The 23791-nt window shown below is 34.1% G+C and overlaps 3 protein-coding genes and 1 long non-coding RNA gene across 5 annotated transcripts in view; 1 reads left to right on the forward strand and 3 right to left on the reverse strand.

Moving 5' to 3' along the window:
* Nucleotides 1-4385: 4385 nt before the first annotated feature.
* On the reverse strand, nucleotides 4386-9091 carry LOC109048351. Its single transcript, XM_042713477.1, has 10 exons — nucleotides 8603-9091; nucleotides 7814-7846; nucleotides 7411-7579; nucleotides 6848-6895; nucleotides 6449-6614; nucleotides 6245-6351; nucleotides 6101-6158; nucleotides 5098-5262; nucleotides 4913-4993; nucleotides 4386-4836 (listed from the first exon to the last, which is right to left on the reverse strand). Exons 1-10 carry the CDS (start codon nucleotides 8616-8618, stop codon nucleotides 4420-4422), a joined length of 1260 nt encoding a protein of 419 aa, XP_042569411.1. The 5' UTR covers nucleotides 8619-9091; the 3' UTR covers nucleotides 4386-4419.
* Nucleotides 9092-9240: 149 nt separating this feature from the next.
* Nucleotides 9241-12933, reverse strand: LOC109048003 (heme transporter hrg1-B). 2 transcript variants are annotated; one of them, XR_006153335.1, is made up of 4 exons: nucleotides 12673-12933; nucleotides 11620-11787; nucleotides 11305-11512; nucleotides 9241-11210 (listed from the first exon to the last, which is right to left on the reverse strand). XR_006153335.1 is itself a non-coding variant. In XM_042713478.1 (3 exons), exons 1-3 carry the CDS (start codon nucleotides 12800-12802, stop codon nucleotides 11376-11378), a joined length of 435 nt encoding a protein of 144 aa, XP_042569412.1. In that variant the 5' UTR covers nucleotides 12803-12933; the 3' UTR covers nucleotides 9241-11375. The 2 variants fall into 2 exon arrangements, 1 of the variants encoding a protein (XP_042569412.1); XM_042713478.1 differs by having other exon boundaries at nucleotides 9241-11512.
* Nucleotides 12934-16864: 3931 nt separating this feature from the next.
* LOC109048004 (rap guanine nucleotide exchange factor 3-like) overlaps nucleotides 16865-23791 on the forward strand; it is a 29952-nt gene continuing 23025 nt past the window's right edge. The window contains exons 1-2 of the mRNA XM_042713479.1: nucleotides 16865-17051; nucleotides 19300-19367. Coding sequence (XP_042569413.1) covers nucleotides 16979-17051; nucleotides 19300-19367 — 141 coding nt within the window. The 5' untranslated portion in view covers nucleotides 16865-16978. The remainder of the gene's footprint in view (nucleotides 17052-19299; nucleotides 19368-23791) is intronic.
* LOC122135106 lies at nucleotides 17496-21141 on the reverse strand. Its single transcript, XR_006153336.1, has 4 exons — nucleotides 21035-21141; nucleotides 19269-19358; nucleotides 18129-18272; nucleotides 17496-17663 (listed from the first exon to the last, which is right to left on the reverse strand). It is a non-coding gene; the product is annotated as an uncharacterized LOC122135106 (long non-coding RNA).

Raw genomic sequence — 23791 nt, forward strand, 5'->3', positions numbered from 1 at the left:
GGCAGGTACGTCAAAGCAGAATCACAGTGGTTAGCATTAAACAGCTACTCCATTATTATTCACACAATCACAGTTCACAGCACTGATTACCCCAGTAAATTCAGTTATGAACATGGGGCCTGTTTTTGGCATCAGTGTAGTAATGGAAATCACCCAACTACATAATCAACCACTCAGCACCTATATGTACATACAAGCATGTTACGATATTAACATGCATGGAGGCGACGGAGTGTGCCTTGACCTCTTCATATAGTTCATAATGAGATCCCTCGGGAGCCCTTTTACAGCTTTACACAGTCCGTTCAAATTTCTGTCTGGCTCCTGAACAAAGCCCAGTCCACTCTCTGCTTTAATCAGAAGAAGAAAACCCTAACATCTGAATTTCATTAACAATGCTGCCAATCATTTCAGCTTAACCGAGTAAAATGACACAAAGGCTCTATAGCCAGCTCTTTTTTCTCTAGTGATGGGTTATTTTCTGAGGGATTTCTCTTACCGCTGTTCTTTAGAAGCTGAAAGGGTTTGTTATTGTTGAACGATTACACAGAGGTCAAGGCAGAGACACTGCGCATAATCAGGCAGATGGCACTTCGCAGAGAATTTGTTATGTGTAAGTGGATTACAGTTATGATGGATGTAAAATATCAAAGTATGCTGTAACTCTCACATGGCCATTTTAGCACTAATTTTAGCCTCATTAGCAGTGTAATCGAAATCGAAAATCACTATTATTATTGTTCCATAATTTTGAACAATTTTTTTTTGATGATGATTTGAGCATATATATAATTCATATATATAAATATATATAATAGAAATATTGAAAAAATATGCACACTACCGTTCAAAAAAAATTATATACTTTTTTTAAGAAATGTAAACTTTTATTTTGAAATTTCAGGAATAAACGTTGAAATTAATACATTTTGGCATAATTTTAGCCTTCTTACCAGTGGATTCTAAGTCAAATATCACTATTACTATTGCTCAGAATTTTAACATTGAATAAATTAATTAGAGAATATTAATATTAAAAACATTTTCTAAATGATTTGAGGGGAAAAAGCACTTTTTGTGATGTGCAATATAAAATCTAGTGTTCAAACGTTTGGGGTAGGATTTTTTTTTTTTAAGAATTAAAACATTTGTTTTAGTTAAGTCTATTATAATGTTACATAAGATAACTAATTCAAATAAATGCTGTTCAGTATTACAGTTTCTGTATTTTTGATCAAATAAATACAGCCTTGACTTCTTTCAAAAACTGTATCTAGAACATAGAATTTCACCATTTAACTAGACTGGAACTGTAGTTGCATGAATTTTTTGATCAAGTAACCACAAACACACAATGTGCTAAACACCTCAGCATGCCATCTAAACCCCCTAGCATGGTGATGGTGGCATTTGCTCTTACATTTTCTTCATCCTTTTCTCACACAATTTCATTTCTCACGTTGGAGCAAACAGACAACAGAATTAATTTTGTACTATATGATGCATGGCCCAGTTACTCAAGTGGACTTTACCTAATTAAGCATCCTCTAACCAAATGCAGAGGCTTTGCAATTTTATGCCTAAATTAATTACCAATACCATTCATGGAACATTTATTTGCAATCAGACCAGCCGAGTGAGACAATGGACAGCATAAATTATAATATTAGCCAACAGTTACCAGCAATATCCAGAGTAGGTTTGTAATAGCCAGCGGCTGGCCAGAGATTTATAGCATCATATTCTGTAAACTTGTTCATTGTGTCAAACAATAGATTGCCTCAGCAGGAGATCTGTAAGATTAATCACACTAGTTGATCACTGTCCAGAGGTTGTTTGATATGTTCGTGTGTCATTTCTAAATCTGTCTAAATTGAAGTGGTTTATTTATGCTGTAATGGTCAGCTGCTTGTTAGGATGCTGCAAATTGGAATTTCTATTTTAATGAAAGGACTTGGAGGAGCATCTCACCATCTCAGTGCTCTTAGTTTGTTTTCAGCCTTAAGTACCAGTTTTATAGATGAATACACTTCAGACATTCAAAGACACTATTAAATTGGGACTATATGTAGACTACTGTATCTTTATCTAAATTTCATTAGCAAAAAACACTCTCCAAATGAAAATAATCTTGTGTTTCTAATTCACCTGACAGAAAATGGGCAAATGGTTCAGAAGAAGTTAAGTTGTTGCCTGCTTCTGCTTTTACAGTGTCCTAGCAGGAACGTTAATAGCTACCCAAAGTGGGATATGGATCATTTGTGCATGGATATTTAATCATTTAACTTTTTAAAAGACTTTTAGAGTCAAATGTTATGCATATGAGAGAAATAAAGGGAAATTGTTGGAATTAAACTATACATCTTAAAGGGATGCTGTATTGCAGAGTTATTCTCATGAACATGTTGCTTTTCCATCATAAAAAAGATGTAAAAGAGTCCAAATAAAGGCATCATTTTATAACCTAACAGTTTATGAAATAATATTAAAATGGCTTGACTTTATTGCACATTTAATAATATATATTTAAAATTGAAACTCTCTTGTCCCCTTTAGCTAATATTTTTTTTTATTATTATTATTTTATATTTATTTATTTACTATTATCCCCCCAGAAGTCTGTAAAAAAAAAGCTGAACAACATGAGAAAATAATAAAATAAATCATTTTAAAGGAACAATTTTCCTTTATTTATTTATTTATTTATATTTATTTTTTATTTTATCAGCGATAAAAAAATATATATATATTTTTGAAGTAGGCCTACAAAATATTGTGGAAAACTACAAAAGTCAAAGTTCAGCAAAAGAAAAGTCTGTTCAAATGTGGGTATTGTGTATTTCCATCAAGTCAAAAGTGTTAAATTGATTATTTTAAAATAGCTTAATTCACTGTATTGATTTTATTCTGAACAGAATGCATTTATTTTATTCAAAATACTTTGAGAAGATACTGACACCATTTTTGTGGAAATAAAATATGGAACAAAAGTTAAGTTGTCCTCTGTTAGTGATCATGCTACTACAGTAAATACTTAATGTCAGTTTTTATGGGAGAAAACTGAACTGAATTCAAAACTTTTTGTAAGTCGATTTTGTGTGTCGAATGATCCAAAAACTCAAATTTAAACTCAAATTGTGTAGATTTACCACTAAAATCAACTTAAAGTAAATCTCACAATAAAAAAGTGCAATGTGCATTAACGCATATACATTCTTCTCTAAAAACTGCTAAATGACACTCATCAGCTTATGATGGTGAGGTGACATTAAGGATCGTGTTCTCACACAAGGAGAGAATGGCCTGTAATTTACCTGCATCTTTAAATGCTTCAAATTAAAGTCTAAAACAGCAGGATCCTTGTACACACCCACTGTGCCACTGCTCTTCTGAACCACTGCAGGCAGCTGAAGAACCAGGTGTGTGTGTGTGTGTGTGTGTGTGTGTGTGTGTGTGTGTGTGTGTGTGTGTATGTGTGTGTTACACCCCAGGATGTCCAAGTAATAGGCTCATAAATCTACTCATGCATAAAGCAAAGCAGATCTCGCCGCCATTGGACCCGCGGTGCCTACACCTGCCGTCCCGAACACAGACGTCAGTCGCCCTCAAGAGGCTTGGTCTGTGGAGTGGTTCATTCAGGCCTGTTTTTGATGAAATCATAATTTTGCTCATACAAATATCCACAAGCACTTAATCTCTCACAGCTTTGCACTACTGTTCGAGACAAGAATGTGAAATCACTGAAACTTTTAGGCTACATATTTATTTCATAATGCTGCATCGATCTGCTCTGACACACAATAAGCTTGTTTTAACACTGAAAAAAATCATATGATTTGTGAAGTTCTCATAACAAGCAATTAGTAAAAATGTGAAAACTTCATGCAAAACAAAAACCTCATTACCATAGTGCAAAACGAAATTAGTCCAAATTATTGGAATGCAAAGAAATCTTAATTCTCAGTACTACAATGCAGAAAATAAGATATTATTCTCATTGCAGTATTACAAAAAATGTATTCACATTACTATACTGCAATATCATTGCCAACGCTATAATGCAAAAAGTCTAATTCTCATTAATCTAATTAAAAATATGTATCATATTGTATTTATACATTATATATAGTATTTATATGCATTTAAATGGTAAATTATTTATCATTTACCATAATTTTTAACATTACCTCCACAATTATTATATTATTATAAGACAAAAATAGGAATCAAAGAAACAACATTCAGATTTACTAAACTAATAAGAAATAACTTCGTAAAAAAAATGAATAAATATAAAAAAAATATAATAGCATTATATATATATAAATAAAACAACCCAACAATAAAAAAAAAAACAAATATTACATCACTCACCAAACAAACATTCATCAGATGAAATTTATGTATAACATATTAAGATCACTCCACACCATGCCGTTCTTCCATGGTTATGTTGCTTTGAGGAATTATTGGAAGATGGTGGTGGTGATGGTGATGACGGCGACCATGGTGATGATGTCCATGGTGATGATGTCCATGGTGATGATGCCCATGTCCATGTTGATGATGTCCATGGTGATAGTGACCATGGAGTTGGTGACCATGGCTGCCATAAGGAAGAAGAGAGTGATGATGGTGGTGGCGGCTGTGGTGATGGTTCTTGCTGTGATGATGACCACCATGCTCATGATGTCTGTGTCCATGATGTGAATGCAAAATCACCTTTGATTCAACAATCACTTGTTCATCCTGAGTAAGGTGTGCACATATGGAGTTATAGAAGACGTCCAGATCTATGAAGACAACCGCTATGCCACCAAAGCCTTTCTGGAGCACCTGGAAATGAATAAATGCAGTCTAGTAGTTTACATTTCTACATTATGTTACTGCTTTACATATACTGTACAATTACCTCCGCAACAAGAGTTTGCTCATCTGAGAGACTTGTTAAAGTAATGAATCGCTCTTGTCCACTTTTAATGGCCTGACACACCTGGAAGGATAAGCGTTTCGGATGATTAAACAATTTCGCTTAAGCTCTCCCTGAGGAAGCTAATAATTAATGCTAAGCTAATAGTATCTGCAGTTATAACCTACCTGATCGCCCAGGTATAAGCCCAAAACATGGATGTGATCCTTCTTTCCTGTCTCTGTATTCATGTCATCATGCTTGAAGTGATCCCCATGGTGATGCCTTCCTCGTGACCGGCGTAGAAAAGCAGGCATAGCTAGATTGAGCTTTTGTAGGTCAACTTGCTGGTCCTGCCAATGTTGGACAGAAATATGAGGTAAACCCAGTTAGAATGCTAACATGGTAACAGATGAATGTGATTTACCCAAATATGACAGGCTACATCCTTACTGGTTCTGGAATAACATTCATATGAAGATCTCAAGATTTATAGATGCAACAAAAGTTTTACATGCCAATCTTTTTTTTTTTTTTAGTAGTTTTAGTGGTAGAAATGGTGTTAGGTCTATTAGTTATGTTTTTCCTGTACCAAAAAAGAATGTGGATCCAGAAGTATGATCTACTAGAATTAATCACTTTATGTGGGCTGCCTTTTTGTAGGCCAAAACCCGGAAATGAGTTAGCATTTTAGCATAGCATCGTTCTGAGCTGTTTCCATTGTCCTGAAGTCAAGGGTTTTTTAAATGAGTTTTTGCTTAGATGCCTAAAATAAGGTCTGTGGTGAACACAAACTCAAGATATATTTATTCTGCTGCATAAAATACATCAGTAATACCCCACTTGTGATTTCTTTACAGCTTTTTACTCGCTAACAAGTTGCTAAATAGGACTACAGAAGCCGTTGGGACATTTAACATCACATCAAACAGGTAAACTCAACTTACTAGTATGCTTTTATAGCCTTGCTGTGTTGTGCTCTTGCAAATTTTTCAATCTCGAACTTTCGGGGAAATATTTTTAAATATAGACTAAAAGAGTTGTCGGAAGCTTAATGGTGGTGTGATGTTGAAGTCATGTGACCGTGGTGTAGTCTAACATCAAAAAATATGCAATCCTTGAGACACTCAGTGAATTTTAAAGCCAACTAATAAATGTCTTAACAAATTATAAGAAATGTGAGCAATTTACCATATATGGTCCATCTTTTTTGAGCTGAGGAGGCAGAATGGAAATGAAGTCCACATACCTTTTGAAATGAAAGAAACTATTAAGTACATAAAATAACCGAGCACAGCAAGTGCAATATGAATAGTGCAAAGGAACAAGACTCACTGTGAAAGTGTTCGTTCATCAGTGACCGCACTGTGGTCAACAGGCCCTAGTGCAGACACTGACAGAAGTAGAGGCTGTGTTTCTTTTTTAAATGCGCCTTTTAGTCTCTACAGACAAAATGGAAGCTTTTAATTAAAATACAATTTGTTGTTATAAAAGCAAAACTCAATTAAATGTGTTTTGCCTGAAAATAATAGTACTTGCCTTCAGAAAATTTGTGAGTAGCTCTGTGCTTCTGCTAGATTCATCAGAAGTAGGGCCATCCAGCCAAGTCACGTCTAGGCCGTCTAAAGTCTTGTCTTTTAAGTATGTCAATACTGTTTGAACAAAATTCTCAATGCTGGCTTCATTAGCAGACATCAGCTCCAACCTAAATAACAAATTCCGTTGGTGACAGATGGTGACAATATATGCACTGTCAATATAATGTGACAACTACATTTTCATCCCGTGAACTTCAAGTCAATGTAACTTCTTTATTTTTTATCCTTTGTGCTTTTAGTTCAACCTTTTCACGAGTTTCTCTGAGATTTGCTTTATCAGTAAGTACATGCAAAGTGGTTTTAAAAAAAATGGATTAGTAGGTTGAAAATTGTTTTGTACCTTGATGATCTGACTTCCAATCCAAGCAAAATCTTCAAAGCTGGATTTCTGGGGAGAATTATATTTCTATGAACACATTTTTACATAATATTTAAATAAAAGTGTGTGTAAAAAGACTGAAATAGTGTATTTTGATTATACACACACATAATAATATTTATAAATTAATATTAATTTATAATAATTTATTGATTAATTTTTACAAATGTCTGAAATTTGAAAATTAAAAAAAAAAAATAGCCGTTCAGTCCAGGGTTTTTACTATCATTAACTTAAACTACAGCTAAAACTAAGACAGTAAAAAATAATTTTATTACTTGTAATAAAATAAACATTATCTTTAAAAATAAAATATATCTATCTTATTTCAGCTTCATTGAAGTTGAAGTACTAAAATAACTTAATAATAAAATGTAAAATATATATATATAAAAAAATAGTAATAATAAACATTGCAAAAATTACAAAAACTATAAAAACTGAAATGAAAAAAAAGTAAATATTGACTCTAAAAGTAGGTTCAGTCAAATAATGAGTCAAACAATAAACATCAAAAATCAGACCTCTCCTTCATTTTTCTAAGAGTAACGCTGTCATCATCCGACAAGCTTTGGAGGTAAAGGTCGCCATCAGTGGAGGTCAAGGGGAGGATGATGTGAGAGCACGGCCCTTCATGTGTGTGCTGTGTTAAAACATCCAGATAGCACGTCAGTCTGTGACTCCTCTGCGCACCTGAGACAAATGAGTGAGAGAAAACTTCAGTGCTGTGTTTTTATTGTTACTCTGAATGCACTCAGCCTAAGCTTACTATTTCAGTTAAAGCTTGTTCTGCCTCTCAAATGTGTCCTTTCTCAAGTGCTCTCTAATCTAGCAGCAGTGTGTTTGTACCACATGACACCCTCACCAATGCAGTTCTCCTTGAGAGAATGCTGAATGACATTTTAAACAGGTAGTGAGTGGACTTACCCACTGAAATCACCAGGCAAAGGAATGCAAAAGCTGAAAAACAATAGAAAAAAACATTATTAATTAAATCATTATTAATAACTAAGAATTCTATGAAAAATTGTAAGCAAGTAGTTTGTGACAGTTTTTTTTTTTTTTTTTTTTTTTGTGCAAGTCAGTAGGTCTGTGGCTGTTTTAGCGGCAGAAACCTAAATTAAAAGCCACATCCTGATGTGTAAGTGTTGGTAAGAATAATACTCAACTGCACAAATGATGGCAAAAATGCAACATATTAAATGCAACATAGCAGGAAAAGGTCTTACATGCAAAGTTATTTTATGTTATATGATATTTTATGGTATGTGTCACAAGAATGTTTGTTTGCTATAGATCCAAAGCACAGATGACTGCGCAACATCAGCAATAGCTACATTAGATATTAATATAAACTACTTTTCAAATATTTAGGGTTGGTAAGGTTTTTTTTTTTTTTGTTTTTTTTAGGATTCTTTGGTTTTTTGTTTTCAGGATTCTTTGATGAATAAATCTTTTGTAACAAGCCTGTACACATGGATGCTTTTAATAAATTTAATGTATTTTTAAAAATAAAAGTACTCTTACTGACTCCAAGATTAGAACAGTTGTGAATTTAAAACATATTCAAGGAAAAATTAGTTATCACTTAGTAAAAGATATGTAAACTATCATCACATAATCTGCTGAAAATACCAGTTTAATATTGACATTTAAATGTCAAGTTTCACAATGGTTTGAAAAACAAAAATACAAAACAGTGCACTGTATACTTGCCTCTGTTGAGCTGCATTGCTCCTGAAGAAGTGACTAGCTGCTGTCTTGTGTGATAAAGGCAAACTATATGTTATAAACATACAAACATAACTTCCTGTGTCAATACTGCCCCAACTGTTCCCCGTCTGCTTTCACACGTTGCTGATGAGAAGCCCACATCCTGATGACTGCAGTCATGTGCAACAGGCCTGTGCCATCCTTTATATATTGAAGCAATGTTGACTGATTGTGATTTAAAGCTATTTTAAAGCAAATGTTACCATGCTAAACTTAAAATGAACAACACTTACCACATAATATTAACCAACTCTATGCAGTTTTGTGCTTTTGCGACTTTGGGGTCATAAATAAAGAGACGTATGTGGTGAGTGTGGGACAGAAAAGAAGCCATTCGTCTTATTAGTTATTAGAGGTCAGTGTATCATCAGAATCATTTTGAAACTGATATTTCAAAGTAAAAAACTTCCAGCAGCAGATTCATGTTGAAATGGAAGTAAAAGAATATTATTGAACTGCTACCCCCTGCTGGTGAGAAGTTCAAAAAGAATTCTACAAACTGTATCGAACTTCAGATCAGTGTGTATATCAAGACAACTCTTTAAAGAGAAAAGATTAGGAAAAACACAAGAATTGTGGGATAGATTAAAACAGCAGTAGTTTAATCCCCTTTAAGTGTCCCAATGTAACACATACTGTGCAAAGTTTTAAGCAATATGGTACAAAACTGCTTTACATACATGCTATAGAGTGAAATATTGTAGATAAAGGTTCATCATTTTGAAGGTGACCCCTTATTCTCATTTAAACAAATAATACATTTAACATTTATATGCAATCTAGTGCAAAGTAATCTGTTTTTGTTACTTTTTGGCTCCTAAAAATGAAATGGTTTCCAAATTTTTTTAAAAATGATTTACACACCCTCATTACATATATATTTTTTCTCTGTCTCGTGGGACACACAAGAGAAGTTCATTTAATAATGAATAAAATTTTAGTTGTTTCTCATACAAAGCTATTATGAGTTGTATGGTCTACTTCTTTTTTGTACTGTATAACAAACGGGTTTAAAATTGAAACTTTAAATGACATGACAGTGAATAAATGACAGAATTTTGAGAGAACTATTCCTTTAACATCTGCAAATTATCACAAATCAGACCCAAGCAGCCATACTTAACATCTGCTCAACACACATAGAGACAGAGCACTCATCTTATAAATGAACAAAGCATATGAATTTTACAACATAAACAGATATTTGTTTTGTCTGGCAAAAAAAAATCCAAAAGTAACATTTCATATGGCATAACATATTACGTTTTCAAAAATGTGGTGAATCCAGCTCATGGTTTTAACTTAATACAATTAAGTAATAATATTTCACTAAAAACTTATCTGCAGAGGACTGAGCACCAGTTAGTCATTCATTCAATTGCTCCATCGCCCCCACTAGTGGCAAACAGAGGAACTGCATAATAAAAATGCATCATTGGTAAAGTTCGGAATTGAATACTACTGCCAAACTGTGCAAAACAGAATGCATTGTGCACCAGTAAACTTAGAATGCTACATTGTCACATTTCAGTGAGTAATAATGTCTATAATTATTTTGGATGTCTTGACTTTTAGTAGTCTGATCAAATAATGAACCAACATGTTAAAAAGGCTAACATTTCTCACTACTCATCACGCTGAAGTCATATGCACTTCATTGTGAGATATAGTGCCCTGTGCATAAATCTTGGGAGAACTGTTCAGATGTTTCAGTATACACTACACAGAAAATAGTTATTTCAAATTGTAATAATATTTCACAATATTACTGTTTTACTCTATTTTTGACCAAATAAATGCAGCCTTTGTGAGCATAAGATACTTCTTTCATAAACATCAAAAAAAAAAAAAAAAAATCCTTTACTTTTAAATGCTAATGTACATACTGCAGAAGTACAAGTATGTTAGTATGCAGTTCCGAACACAGTCAGTAATAAATAGAACTCAGTATAAACAACATTTAAAAAGAAATAACATATGGCAAACAATAAAGAACACTGTCTATGTCTGAAAACAATAGTAACATAAAATCAAAGTCAATTCCACCATTACTGGCTGAAAGCCCTTGATACAGCGGTGAAAATCCTTCATCATACACTCATTCTATACTCTGAGAAAAAAAACATTTGCAAAAATTGTACCTTGTCACTACAGCAGTCCCTTCAAAGTGAGACTTTTGGACCATATTCACCCAAAAGGGTTTATAGTGGTACCCTAGGAATGCATATCATCACTCTCAGGTACTAATATGCACTCTTATAAAGAGGTAGACAAGGTCCCAGTGACAAGCTGTTGCACCCCTAAATATACAATTTTTGTGCTTTTTTTCTGACAGTGAAGGAAAGCCTTCATTTCACATATGACATTTTGGAGCGACATTGCCCTGAGCAAAGTAACAACTACCTGTGAGCAAATCCTAGTGTATCAACTGCCTTCAAAAACACTTCACATACCTTTATCCAATGTCAATAATAAATCCTCCATTAACTCAAAATGACAGAAAAGAGGCAGATCGCAGACATTCACTGACTTCTTACTCCAGGGCATGGATCTAAGGGAAGGAGGGGATGACATTTGAGTCTTTTCTGTGAAAGCAAAGAGGCCGTAAGACGGTATTAAAAAGGAGATCCATCCATCCATCCAACCTTCCATCTCCACATTGGCAGGTGAAGCCACCGACTGGCAACTACAAATCTATTACAGATGAAGGAGCCAATCAAAAGTCACTGAGGATGCTGATGTCAGCAAACTCCTGATAGTAACGGTAGGAGTACATGCCCAGCAGGAAGGCCCATTTAAGAGTCACAAAGCTCCACACAGCTGACAGATAGAAGCTCTTGGGGTCAATTAGTGCTGAAAAATACAGAACGCATTACAGACAGCACACTATCCACTTTAAACATGCATATTATACAGATTTTTATTTTATTAGACAAAGCTGTCCATGTGAAGGTACTTACATTGCTTTTCTAGAACAGATAAAGCTATGAATGTGGCAAAAGCAGCAACAGCCAGGAGGGAGAAGACGCAACTAACAAACATGAAGAACTTGAGTCCCTTCAGCCATGTGCGCCAGTAGTCCTGGATGTACATAATGTGGGTGACCAGTGCCCAGAGTGCCAGAACTCCTGGAGATTTAAACCCATAAGATACACACATCCATACATTGAAAAAATAATTGGTGTACACTGTAAATAATAATAATAATAATAATAATAAAGAATTAATAAATGAATGAAAGAAACAGAAAATGTACTGGTAATTTTCTGACATTATCCAATAATTTTATGGGCATTTCAGTTAACCCTAAAACACAATGCAATGAAGTGCAAAATTCAAAATACAGGTAAAACACATGTAAAAAACAAAAAAATAAAAATAAAAAATAAAAAAAATAAATATGGAAAATTATCTAATATTGTGCCATAGTTGTACAGATTTTCAAATAACACTTTGAATGTTCTTACTCCATTTAGAACCAGTTTCATTTTGAACTTGAGTGCAAAGTTGTAAAAAAAGAAAGAAAACAAAACAAAAAGGCTGAAACAAAAAGAGTACACAAATACTGCTTAATTAATTATGCGGAATAAAATCAATTATTTAAATATTAATTATTTATATTGTTTTGATTATTTAATGTGGTATTTAAAAGACTTTTGGAGGGCATTTATTTTTATTTTCTATATCTGGGTAGAAATTGTCAGAAATCTGCATATTTATGAGTGATGATTTCCAAAGTCATTTTAAGAACATAACGGACTGATCCTTATGAGAAAAAAATTAAATAATAATCACTTATTATATATCTTCTGGGATAGCAAACTACGCACTGCAGACTATATTATACACAGTGTGACAGCCGGATATCTTCCCAACCGCAAGATCACACGTTTCATTGTTAATAACAACGAATTAAAAAGCATGCCAGAAAAAGAAACAGGATGTGAAATGTCTATATTTGACAGCGGGTGTGTGCAGACAGTGAGTCTGTGGCCTTGAGTTTATTTACAGACCTGACAATCCGCCCATCGCCGCCGTCCACGGCTGCTTATAAACCACATTCCACACGATAAACGCCGAAAATCCCACCAACATGCCGAACGTGGCATAACCCACACTGATGTAGATCCTGTTTGGACCCATTAATCATCTATAAAGTACCGCAGTAAAGCTGTAAAAGGAGGCTGAAGCGAAGGATTACACCATCGATGAGAGATTATGTAATGCAGCAGGGCTTATTCGTAAACACGACTGCATGACCCGGAAGAGCTCCCCGGTATCACCATAGCAACCATCAACAACCTCACAGTCGCGGACGTTTGAATAGTTGAACAAAAACATTTAAATCAACTAAATATGTGCTAAACATAACGGAATCGTTTTATGCGATCAATTTAAGTTTTTATTTAAAATTATGTATTTAAACTTGCAAAACAAGTGTGTGTACTTTAAATATTGTATAAAAAAAAAAAAAACATAAAATTTAACACAATTCAATAAAAATACTCAGAATTACTGCATTGTTCATCGTGTAAATTATGGCTAATCATAATGTCCTCAAACAAGAATTATGCATTAAAGGTGCGTTCATTGCTGAGAATTTATGTACGCATGCTAATTAAACACTCATTTATTGTAAATAATTACAGTATAAGCTGTATACTTAGAAGAAAGTTGTGTAGAAACATCTAGAGGCTACACACATAGTGTCACATGTTTCTCTTGCTTGCACAGCACTGAAGATGGTGGTTTTTATCTGTTTGATCTCTGCTCACTGCTCAGTGGTTTTCCATCTAACTGTGAAACTCATTCTCACTGCACTACAGTAACTGTGAAACAAAAACTAAATACATAATAATAATAATAATAATCTCAATTGGAAATGTAGGTTGTCAAAACTAAAGGGAGTGATCATCAACGTGCATTGATTATGCAGATCATGCAAAAAAAAAAAAAAAAAAAAAAAAAAAAAAAACCATTACAGAATAGAAAAAATGCTACACCCAGAATTAATCATGCCTACATCACTCACAATTTGTTCCTTGCAACAATACACAATTAACCAAAATCAAACACCTTAATACAAAAGCACAAAAAATGCAATACCTCTGAAGACTATGTATAAAATACAATTACATGAAATCAATTAATTAGTAATTATTTATATATGATCACAAAATGTGAACATGTAAAATGTGTAAAGTGTGCAATAGTAATGAATTAACTGTGCAGGTAGACATCATGATGTTATCACCGTAAAACAGCACAAAGAAAAATACATTTAAACTTTATCCTTTTAAAATGATCAAAATTATGATCTCAAGCAGTGTTGGTTAAGCATGAGCACACATCTTTAGCCAGACAGATGCTTATGCCCATGTAAACAGAATAAAAGTCCAGAGAGGACTGAATCAAATCAAGAGGCCACAGATGTACTTTGGCCCCATTTCCCCCCCGGTCACTGTTAAAAACTGAAAGACACTTTTAAGACACACCTTCATAAGTCAACTTTCACGAACTGAACACAAAGCCACATTTTGTGCCACCAGTCAGAGAGCAGCAGGAAGCCGGTAAGTCGCATGGCTTCAGCGATTCAAATGAGATCAACCCTCAGTGGTTTCCTCTGTATGCTTCACAGACAGCACTGAGACATAAAGATCGAGCGAGAGATAAAGAGAAAGAAAAAGTCATACAGAGATCGATACTTCGCGACAGACGATCATTTGGTGCTCGCCTTGAAGACAAGAAAGACAAGACTGTCCCTGGCATTGAAGAAAACTATTTGGAAAAGAAAGAAAACACTGTCAACATCATCTACAGACGTACCATACAGACATACTGGTAAGTGTGGTTATGAAATCTATCACTGACAGATACAACCACATTTACCTTGTATTTAAGTAGAAGAGTGTTCAACTTGAGAAAACGAGATCTGATCCTGAAAAATGACTTACTTAATTATATACTTATCAATAGTTTAATTAGATAATCAGAATTTTTGACTAATTCTGAACAAAATCTGAATCAGTGTATAATGATACATTTTCAGGTAACTGACTGCAAAACATTTTTACAGTGCTGATAGGAAAAAAGGCAGTTCGTATTTCATTGTAACAAAATTTCATCTTCATAATCATAATAAAATATATTAATAAAATATACTAAAAAAAATATCCATTACAATTAAACAAAAAAAAAAAAAATAAAACAAATACATTCAATTCAATAAATTAATTAAGGAATTCAAATTACATGATTAATTAAAAAAAATATATTTTCAATCAGTTTACACATTAGCTAAAATGTTGGCTATGGTTGGGCATTTAACAATCTTAAGTGGGGGAAAAACCATTCTCAAAAATTCTCAAATAACTTTGGGAAATTCTGTGGGTATGTGATTTATCATGATGCTGGGAAATTTAAGAGACTAGTGGGTGACAGAAGGTCATCTGTGAATTTACAGAAGCCCCCAAACAGCAGACAGGAAGTTACACATGATGTGGTTGAGGAGGTGTGCATTCAAAACATCTCTCTCTTTTCTCCATCTCCCTCACTTCATATTTCACTGGACTTCCAATATAAACAATATTTCCTTCCTCCACGGACAACAGAGATCCTCTCTTTCTAAGAAATGGGTGCTTAGTTGGTATGGGAAGGAAAAGGAATGACAGGATTTATGAGCATGTAAAATCACATAGTGTTCTGGAATTACAAAGAGACGGAAACAATCTTCATGTGCATGTGCGAAGGTTGAAAGTCCAGTGAACGGGACATTAATGTGTGTGATTTTTGTTTAATGTAAAATTGTGTTGCATTGGGAATCTACAGGGTGTTGAAGATTGATTACAAAAGGCTGTGATTTGTTGCAGGAAGTCCTACACCCTTTCCCAAAGGAACTGTGCACTTGTTTTCTCGCTGTATTTTAATCCCTGTGCTGTGAATGTTTTTTTTAGAAATGTAGTACTGGTTTGCCAGTTAAAAATAGTTCATTTGTGAACTTTGTGCACACTTTATGGAAATGTAAAGTACTACGGTTACTACGGGTATACTAAGTCAAGCAGCACTATTGCTTATTGTTTGGGTTATGGATTTGAACAAGCCCCTAACCCTAAATATTAAACTTTTGCACACAACATATTCTTTTATGCTACCAACAAGTATGGTACCTTAAATTGTATATACTATACTATGCCTTACAGACAAAACTGCTGAAAATATTCTCATAGATTTAAATATTAGGAGGCAAACTTATCTACAGAGCAGAATATCACTTGCGATGCCAGTAAACAACCACCTAGCAACCACCCAGAACACCTAGCAACTGCACAGCAACACCCTGGCAACCACACACAAGATCCTCAGTGTAATGTTTTTTGCATGAGCAAGTGCCACCTAAATCTAATTTAATGTATTTAAATTTTTTTGAAACACAGGTGACTTTTTAATTAATAATAATAATAAATATTCAATAAATATAAATCACAAACATATTATAATAAAACACACATTAAAATTATATTTAGTAATTAAGATTTAAATAAATTCAATAATCATAAATAGTAAATAAAATTTCTAGTAAATAAAATACAAAAATTAAATTATAAATAAATATATTTTATATATTCAACCTGTATTTAATCAGGAAAATAAAAGCTATTTTACAAGAGTCTCCTGGCCAAGAAGTAATTATACAAAATAAAACACAATACACAAAAACAACAAAATTTTACAAAATTCAACACTCAGTCAACATCATGGTTAATTCAAGCAGCTATAATTATCAGTCATTATCATTTAAATTTCATAAATGACCTTCCATTTACTAAGTATAAGGCTCTGCAAAACAATTCTTCCAGCTGTTAACTAGGTTAACTGACTGGGTCTTAATAGACTATTATCTTCTCAATCTGTGTGAGTTGATCTTAATCTTAAATATTTTGTTTAAAATGTTGTCAATGTAGCAAGTTCATATCTGAAAAGGCATCCACATCTTTTCATTGACACTGCACACAGACACATTTTGGCCGTCTAAAACATCTAAAGTGTCTTTTGCTATCTGACCTGAGTTAAACCTGTGCTTCTCTGAAACAAACTACACGCTCAAGTGCCTTGTGAGAATCACATGCAGGAGAACTGGATTTCTGACTTCTGTCATTGGCACCGCTTTTGCCATAGGCAACCACAGACACACACACACACACACACACACAAACATACAGCAGTCAGGCACAAAGCAAATGGAGGGATTGTGGATCTTTTTACTTTTATTAACATCGGCCATAGGGTTTATATCATTAGCTGCTGTGGAGTGTGACATACATGGAGGATATACACGCCAGAATGCTTTCCTTCTTTAAACAGATCTTGTCTGCTAAGAAGAAAAACAGACTCGGTAAGACAAAACTAATACTGTTCCATGGAAGTGAATGCCTGTTTTGGGAGTTTTAAACCTCATGATCAGGGTTGTGAAAGTTTGTGAACATCATATTAAATATCTGTTGTTTCTGTGAGGACACAAATGCATGCATGAATACTAGTGTGCATGGCACTTTCCAGAAACAGGGTACAAAATAAGGCCTGAAAAAGAAAAAAAATAAGAAAATAGTCAGTGAAAGGAGGCACTTAAGCTTCAGAGAATGCTGATCATCAAAATTTGACTAGATATTACATTTTGTGTATTTAAATAAGTCAATCACTATATGTTTTTACTACATTGACTACAAATTATGTCAAAATTATATTTTTGTATGGTTTTAAATGTCAAAAAATGTCTAGAACACCTCTGATGTGTGCAGGCCAAATATATATATAAATACATATAGATATACTTGCATCTCCTGCAGCTGCAGGCAAAGCTTTGTCATGCTCATGTTGAAACACCAACTGCTTTCGCTTCAGCAGTCATTTCTGTTTTGGCCAGAGATGCTGGTTTTGTGGGTCTGTTACTGCAGTGCTGACAGAGATAATACACCCAGGACAACAGTTGAGAAATATTTTTGGGGCCCTTATGGAGAAAGGCAGGTGAACAGAGCCAAAACACTGAAAAGCTTCCAAAGAATGTGCAAATTCAAGGAATCTTTGCAGCCACCCAGTTACAACATTTTACACATAATCATTAATAACTCGCACTCAGGAGTTTAGCATAACACATTATCACATAAGTGGTTAGTGTTCAATTAATGTTCCTAACTAATTCAGCTCAAAAGAAGAATCCGTGAGACCTAATACACACTTGTCAAGGTGTTTACAGCTTGGATTGCAAGTACAGACAAAACCGCTTTTCTGTTTGATATGCTCTGCTGCGTGTTTTGATCCCCAATCAGAAACGAAGGTGATTTACATACATATGTAAAAAAGCAGCAACATAATGTATTCAGATCTTGTTATTCCATTATTTTGGACTTGAGTAGTGGAACAGCAGTGGCTGAAAGACTCCCCAAAACAGTCTAATGACTCAATGTTGTTATACTGTATTTCAGTCCTCCAGGAAGGGAAGCCCACTCTCCTGAAACAATAGCCGGGGTCTAAACAAATATTGTGTAATGTTTCCTGACCTCCAGCCACATGGACATTCTCAGGGTTGGACATGTCTTGAGATTGTCCCCAACGTGACCTGTGGGTGGGGATGACATACATGTTGGGACAATGCCCATTAAAGTAAATGACATTCATTGCTCAAAAAGATAATACATTTTAGTAAATGATAATAATATCGTTAGCATGGGACACCAGCATTAATATAAGTGCTGTTCCAATCCTTGTAAGCTGTTAACCTCCAAATAATAGGCAGCAAAATATGTAACCTTTTAAGATAACCTGTTTTAGCTCAAATCTAAGACAGCACTGCATATAATCAAGGATAAGGCAATCCAAGAATAGACTGCCTGTGACAAGCCTGTTGAAAACCTGATGGTGGACAGAGACAAGGAAAATAATACATAAAGTAATATAAAAGATATATTTGTATTTATGCATATATTGATTTTAAAATATATGATATATATTATTTAAAATATATTTTAAATATAAAAAATATTGTATTTAAAAATATTTAAATTATTACTTTTAAATCTTTAAATAAATATTAATTGTATGTATGTATATATATATATATATATATATATATATATATATATTTAAAAATATTTAAATTATTACTTTTAAATCTTTAAATAAATATTAATTGTATGTATATATATATATATTATATATATATATATATATATTATATATATATATATATATATATATATATATATATTTAACATATTGTTTACACGTTTGAATTATTTAAATAAATATTTTATGTATTACTCTGTATATTAATTTTTTTAATCTGTGTGTGTAGAGTAACATATTTGATATATACATATATAACTTTATATATTTGTTATATATACATTTGCTGAATATACTAAATTATTACATTTTAACAACTTGCAAGTATGGAAACAAACAGTAAGCAAACACAATACTATTCATCGGAGTTCACATTATCCTGCCACTGGGTTTTGTGGGAATCATGAGATCTCACAAATCATAAGCATGAGATGGGAAATAACATGATGTATCATTAAAAGGAGAGCAGATTGAATCAAACAGTACTGACTTTTTCTCTTTCTTTCTTTTTGTCTCCTCAGAGGCTCCAGCAATCATGTGCTCGGAAGACACATTGCTCCGGTTGTCTCTGCGCTCGTCCCTTGAAAAGGTACAGACAATTTAAATTACTTCCTTAATAATGTCTGTGTGGACATGCAAACTTTTTCTTTGCACTGGCATAATTCATTGTTCTCTTATGCACCATCTCTAAATCAAACACTAAAGCAAACCCATTTTATTAGACTGCAAACATTCAAAACTTATTTAAAAAGGAGTTGGGTAAAATGTGTCCTATTCAAACTTCAGGATTTTTAATCAGGCCAGTGCTGCAGTTTCCTGTTCATTTACTCCTTCACTCCAACCTTGGCACCTGCATTAGTAAGTAAGGTGGGTTATGGACACGCCCCCTGATCCTTACCCCCTCAAGGTTTATCATGCAGCTGGAACACACAGATAAGAGCGCTGAAGGAGAGACCGAGTCAAACGCATGAGCTAAACACATTTTGCCTGCTCTAGCGGTTCTTTTACTGTTTAATGCAAAACTTTTTGTAATGCAAATTTCTACATTTCTGGATGCAGATGAAATAATCCTTCAGTGTACTATGAAAATAATGGAATACGATGCTGCTTTTATTCCACTTAATAATCTTCTTTGCTGTATCTTATAATTAGTATTGCAATAATGTCCCAAAATTGTATTATGCTTAACAGATAATTCGTTCATGCCCATTCAAATGGTTAGAAATGTCAAACTATATATATAGTTATTTTTTTCAGTTGGTTATTTTAGTACATTACGTTAAATTAAATTAAATTAAATTAAATTAAATTAAATTAAATTAAATTAAATGTTTCCCTTAGCAACTATCTGAAATAATATGCTGAAGTTTTATTTGATTACATTTTAAGAAAACAAAAACTTTAGTTTTTTAATATTTTAAGTGACAAAAAAAATTGTTCATGTGTATTAATTTTTTTAATAGTTTTTAAATAGTTTTAGTTAACTCTAACCCCGGTTCAATACCATGGTATATGAATATGGTAATCATTTAGCCTATCGGTAAAGGGGAGACCGGGGCTAGTGTTGACACTTCAGCCAATGTGACAACTTGCCCCATCACAAAAAAAACACTGGGACCAGTTTTGTAAACATACTCACAATGTTAAAATTGTGTCTTCAAAACCAATCTGACCAAGCAGCAGTTGGTTAAATACAATGTGTATTTAAAAGAAGCTCTGTAAATTATTAACAGATTAAATAAGCAACTTGCAGCTTTGTAGTATCCTCTTACTCAATACTACCTAAACTTAGTGCCCACTTTAGGAAGGTTTACCATTATTACTTAACAGTTCACACAAAAAAATAAAAAAACAAGCGAAAACAATAGTCTATAGCATGGATCTCCTGTGCCCGGGTTCGGGTTACTTTTGAGGCCTGGTACAAATATGACATGGCCTACAAAAATAGTTCCTCAATTAGCCTAAATTAGCCTTGTTGGGTTGTCTAGGCCTAATCTCTATTCTAAAAAATAATCTATTCTAAAAATCAATTATCCAAAATCATAGCTTAAAAAAATACATAATATATTTAGCATCTAACTCATAGGCCTACTATAAGTAAGTTACTGTTTAAAATGTAGACTAGGATGTAAAATGTACAGAGTTTATAGTACACTAACAAGGATTTGGTACAATTATAATGTTTTATAATGTCGCCCTTTCGGTTTGTTCCTTTTACGATTGTAAAATTCGTTCAGTGCTGATGTAAACATACACCTGCGGGTAATCCATGCGGATGCTGCTGGTTTGAGTAGTGAGAGGCGCGCCCCCTCGCAGGGGCGGGAGCGGGAGCGCGGGGTGGCGCCTCGACTGGATTGTCGAGAACGCGCAGGCAAGTCTGACAGCGAGCAGCAGGTTTTAATGGCATTCGGAGGCTGGAGATCGCACGCACGTAGGAATGCAGCGTGCAGGTCCAGTTGTCCTTAAACAGGGATTGTCAGATCCTTATTGCAGATGTAGTTTTCGACATGTGTTGCTGCAAAAGATGATCTTTAAGTAAAATAATTGTTCATACACCGGACCTTACTGAAACATGCATCTCTTTCGGAGTTACAATTACCAAATCTTTCCCGATCGGTGTACCAGTGAGAAAACACCTCAGATCCGGGGAATCAGCTGGGTAAGTGGCAGAAATAATTCTAAAAATAAATGTTAGGCTATTTGTCAAGAAAGAAAGAGAAACGTCTATATCAAATAATGTTTTAAGCGTTAATAAATCCTGCCAACTCAAGTAAAATTAATAAGCTACGCATTAATATGTTGCTTTAAAAATGCCATCTTCCTGAAAGAATAAAAATAAAACAACATGCCTATTTAAAGAATGTATATAAGACATTTAATGTTGGTGTCTGCTTTTAATTGGCACCCTTTCTTGGAATAACCCATACAATGTTTCCATTGTGAATACGTGCAGGTGCAATTTTCTCAGAGCATACTATTACTCTGTATAGCCAATAAAGTGTGTTTGTTTGTGTGTCAGGATGTGTGAAGGGAACATGGCTTTGAAACCAATGCCAAATGATGTGAAGTTGGAGGCTAAGACACTTAACCGAAGTCCCCCAGACACTGAACATGACCCCATACAGCCAGGGAGAGCAGAGCTTTCTGTTGTTGTTGTTGTATATGTTTTTGTGTTTACATGTTGTTAAAGGGTTAATCAAGGAAGGGTTATTTATAGCATATTGTTCATTGTCCATCTTAAGCTTTGTTCCCTTACAGTTTGGAAAATAATGTGCACAGGAAGACCCACACCACTGTATAGACCTGAGTGAACTTTAGTGAACTATGGAGTTAATCTCATATAATGAGCATTTTTACCAAAATTAAGCATCTAAATTTAAAAAGACACAACACTGATCTCTTTTAGATTGCATTCATTTCAGTTGGTTTTGATCATTTGACTTTCATATGAATGTCAAAAAGAAGAAGAAGAAAAAAACAATGTGCTCATCAACACAGGATGAAGAAACATATGGACACTGTGCAAACCTTACTGGTGCTTTCCCATCTCCATATTACATTGACTATTAATTAACCTGCACGTTTAATCCCATACTTATCTATGTCTTCAAATACACATGGAAAACAGTTACCCCAGTTACCCCCCCCAGAAAGAGATAAAGAGCCCTAGTTGAACAGGTATCCATGTGTTGTGTCAACTGTCTGCAGTCTATCAGTGTTGACTTTTATCTGTCTGCTATTTTCTGTTTTTTTCCACCTGAAATTATGTATATTTTTTGTCAGAATACGGTACGAAAACCAAACCTCATGCAGCTGGGACATCAGTCTTAAAGGAAATAGTTCACATGAAAAGTTGCTGAAAGTTTACTCACCCTCAGGCCATCCGAGATGTAGATGAGTTTGTTTCTTCATCAGATTTGGAGAAATTTAGCATTGTATCACTTGCTCAACACTGGATTTTCTGCAGTGTATGGGTGCCGTCAGAATGAGAGTTCAAAAGGCTGATAAAAACATCCAAATAATCCACACATCTCCAAACAAATGTTTTTAACCTTAAACCATTGCTTCCAGCTAAAATACGAGCCCTCTAACCATAATATTGCTTTCTTCAGTGAAAAAGTAATTTTATGCAAAATATGCATAGATCAAGCACCATTTATAAGTCCAAAACAGCAAATTTTCATTTTTGGGGGAACTATTTCTTTAAGACTGTTCTGCATTAGTCACACTTCATTAAATTTGTGTCTACCACATAAGTGAGATTCCCAAAAAGGTTTCTAAGATAAATGGAAATTCATCTTTAATTTAATTAGGATTTTCTTTCACTGCCATGGAGATTGAGATGCAGCAATTTATATTTAGAACTATCTATCTATCTATCAGCAATTATATGGCTAATTTGGACACTCTGTAAAGTAAATGAATAAAGACACCTGTCAATAGCATTTCACAATCATGTGATTTCTGATACTTCCCAGCACCTTCATTCCAGTCAATATCCCTGTGTAATTTCCCTCTTGTACTGGGACATGTGATCCAGCCAGCTGCAGTTTCACTCCACACAGTTTACTCAGTCAACAGAGCCACAGGGTGGAGAGATCTCCATGCTGGCCAAACTTATACTAAGTTAAATCAGGCATGAGGTTACAGTGAACCTGATTACCTGAAAATCATCCAACCATTTTTACTGTCCATTGCTGCTGTTGAAAGGAAATCAAGCAGGGAAAATGCTGAGAGAAAAAAAAAACACTTTTCAAAACAAATCATATTTTCCTTATAAGATCTTCTCAAGAGATGATACATCAGCCTTAAATGTTGACTCTGTTGACTCAAAGCTGATGCGTTTTCTGTGGGCGTCTGCTGCATTAACTCCCTAGGTGGTGTGGTGTAGTGTGGCGGTTATAGGAATAGTAAAATTCTATCTTGATTTACTTACCCGCATGTTGTTCCAAACCCACATGACTTGCTTTCTTCTTTGGAACACAAAAGGAAACGTTTAGCTAATAGTGATGC

The sequence above is a fragment of the Cyprinus carpio genome, chromosome A23, assembly GCF_018340385.1.
Source record: "Cyprinus carpio isolate SPL01 chromosome A23, ASM1834038v1, whole genome shotgun sequence".
In the NCBI taxonomy this organism is placed as follows: Eukaryota; Metazoa; Chordata; class Actinopteri; order Cypriniformes; family Cyprinidae; genus Cyprinus; species Cyprinus carpio.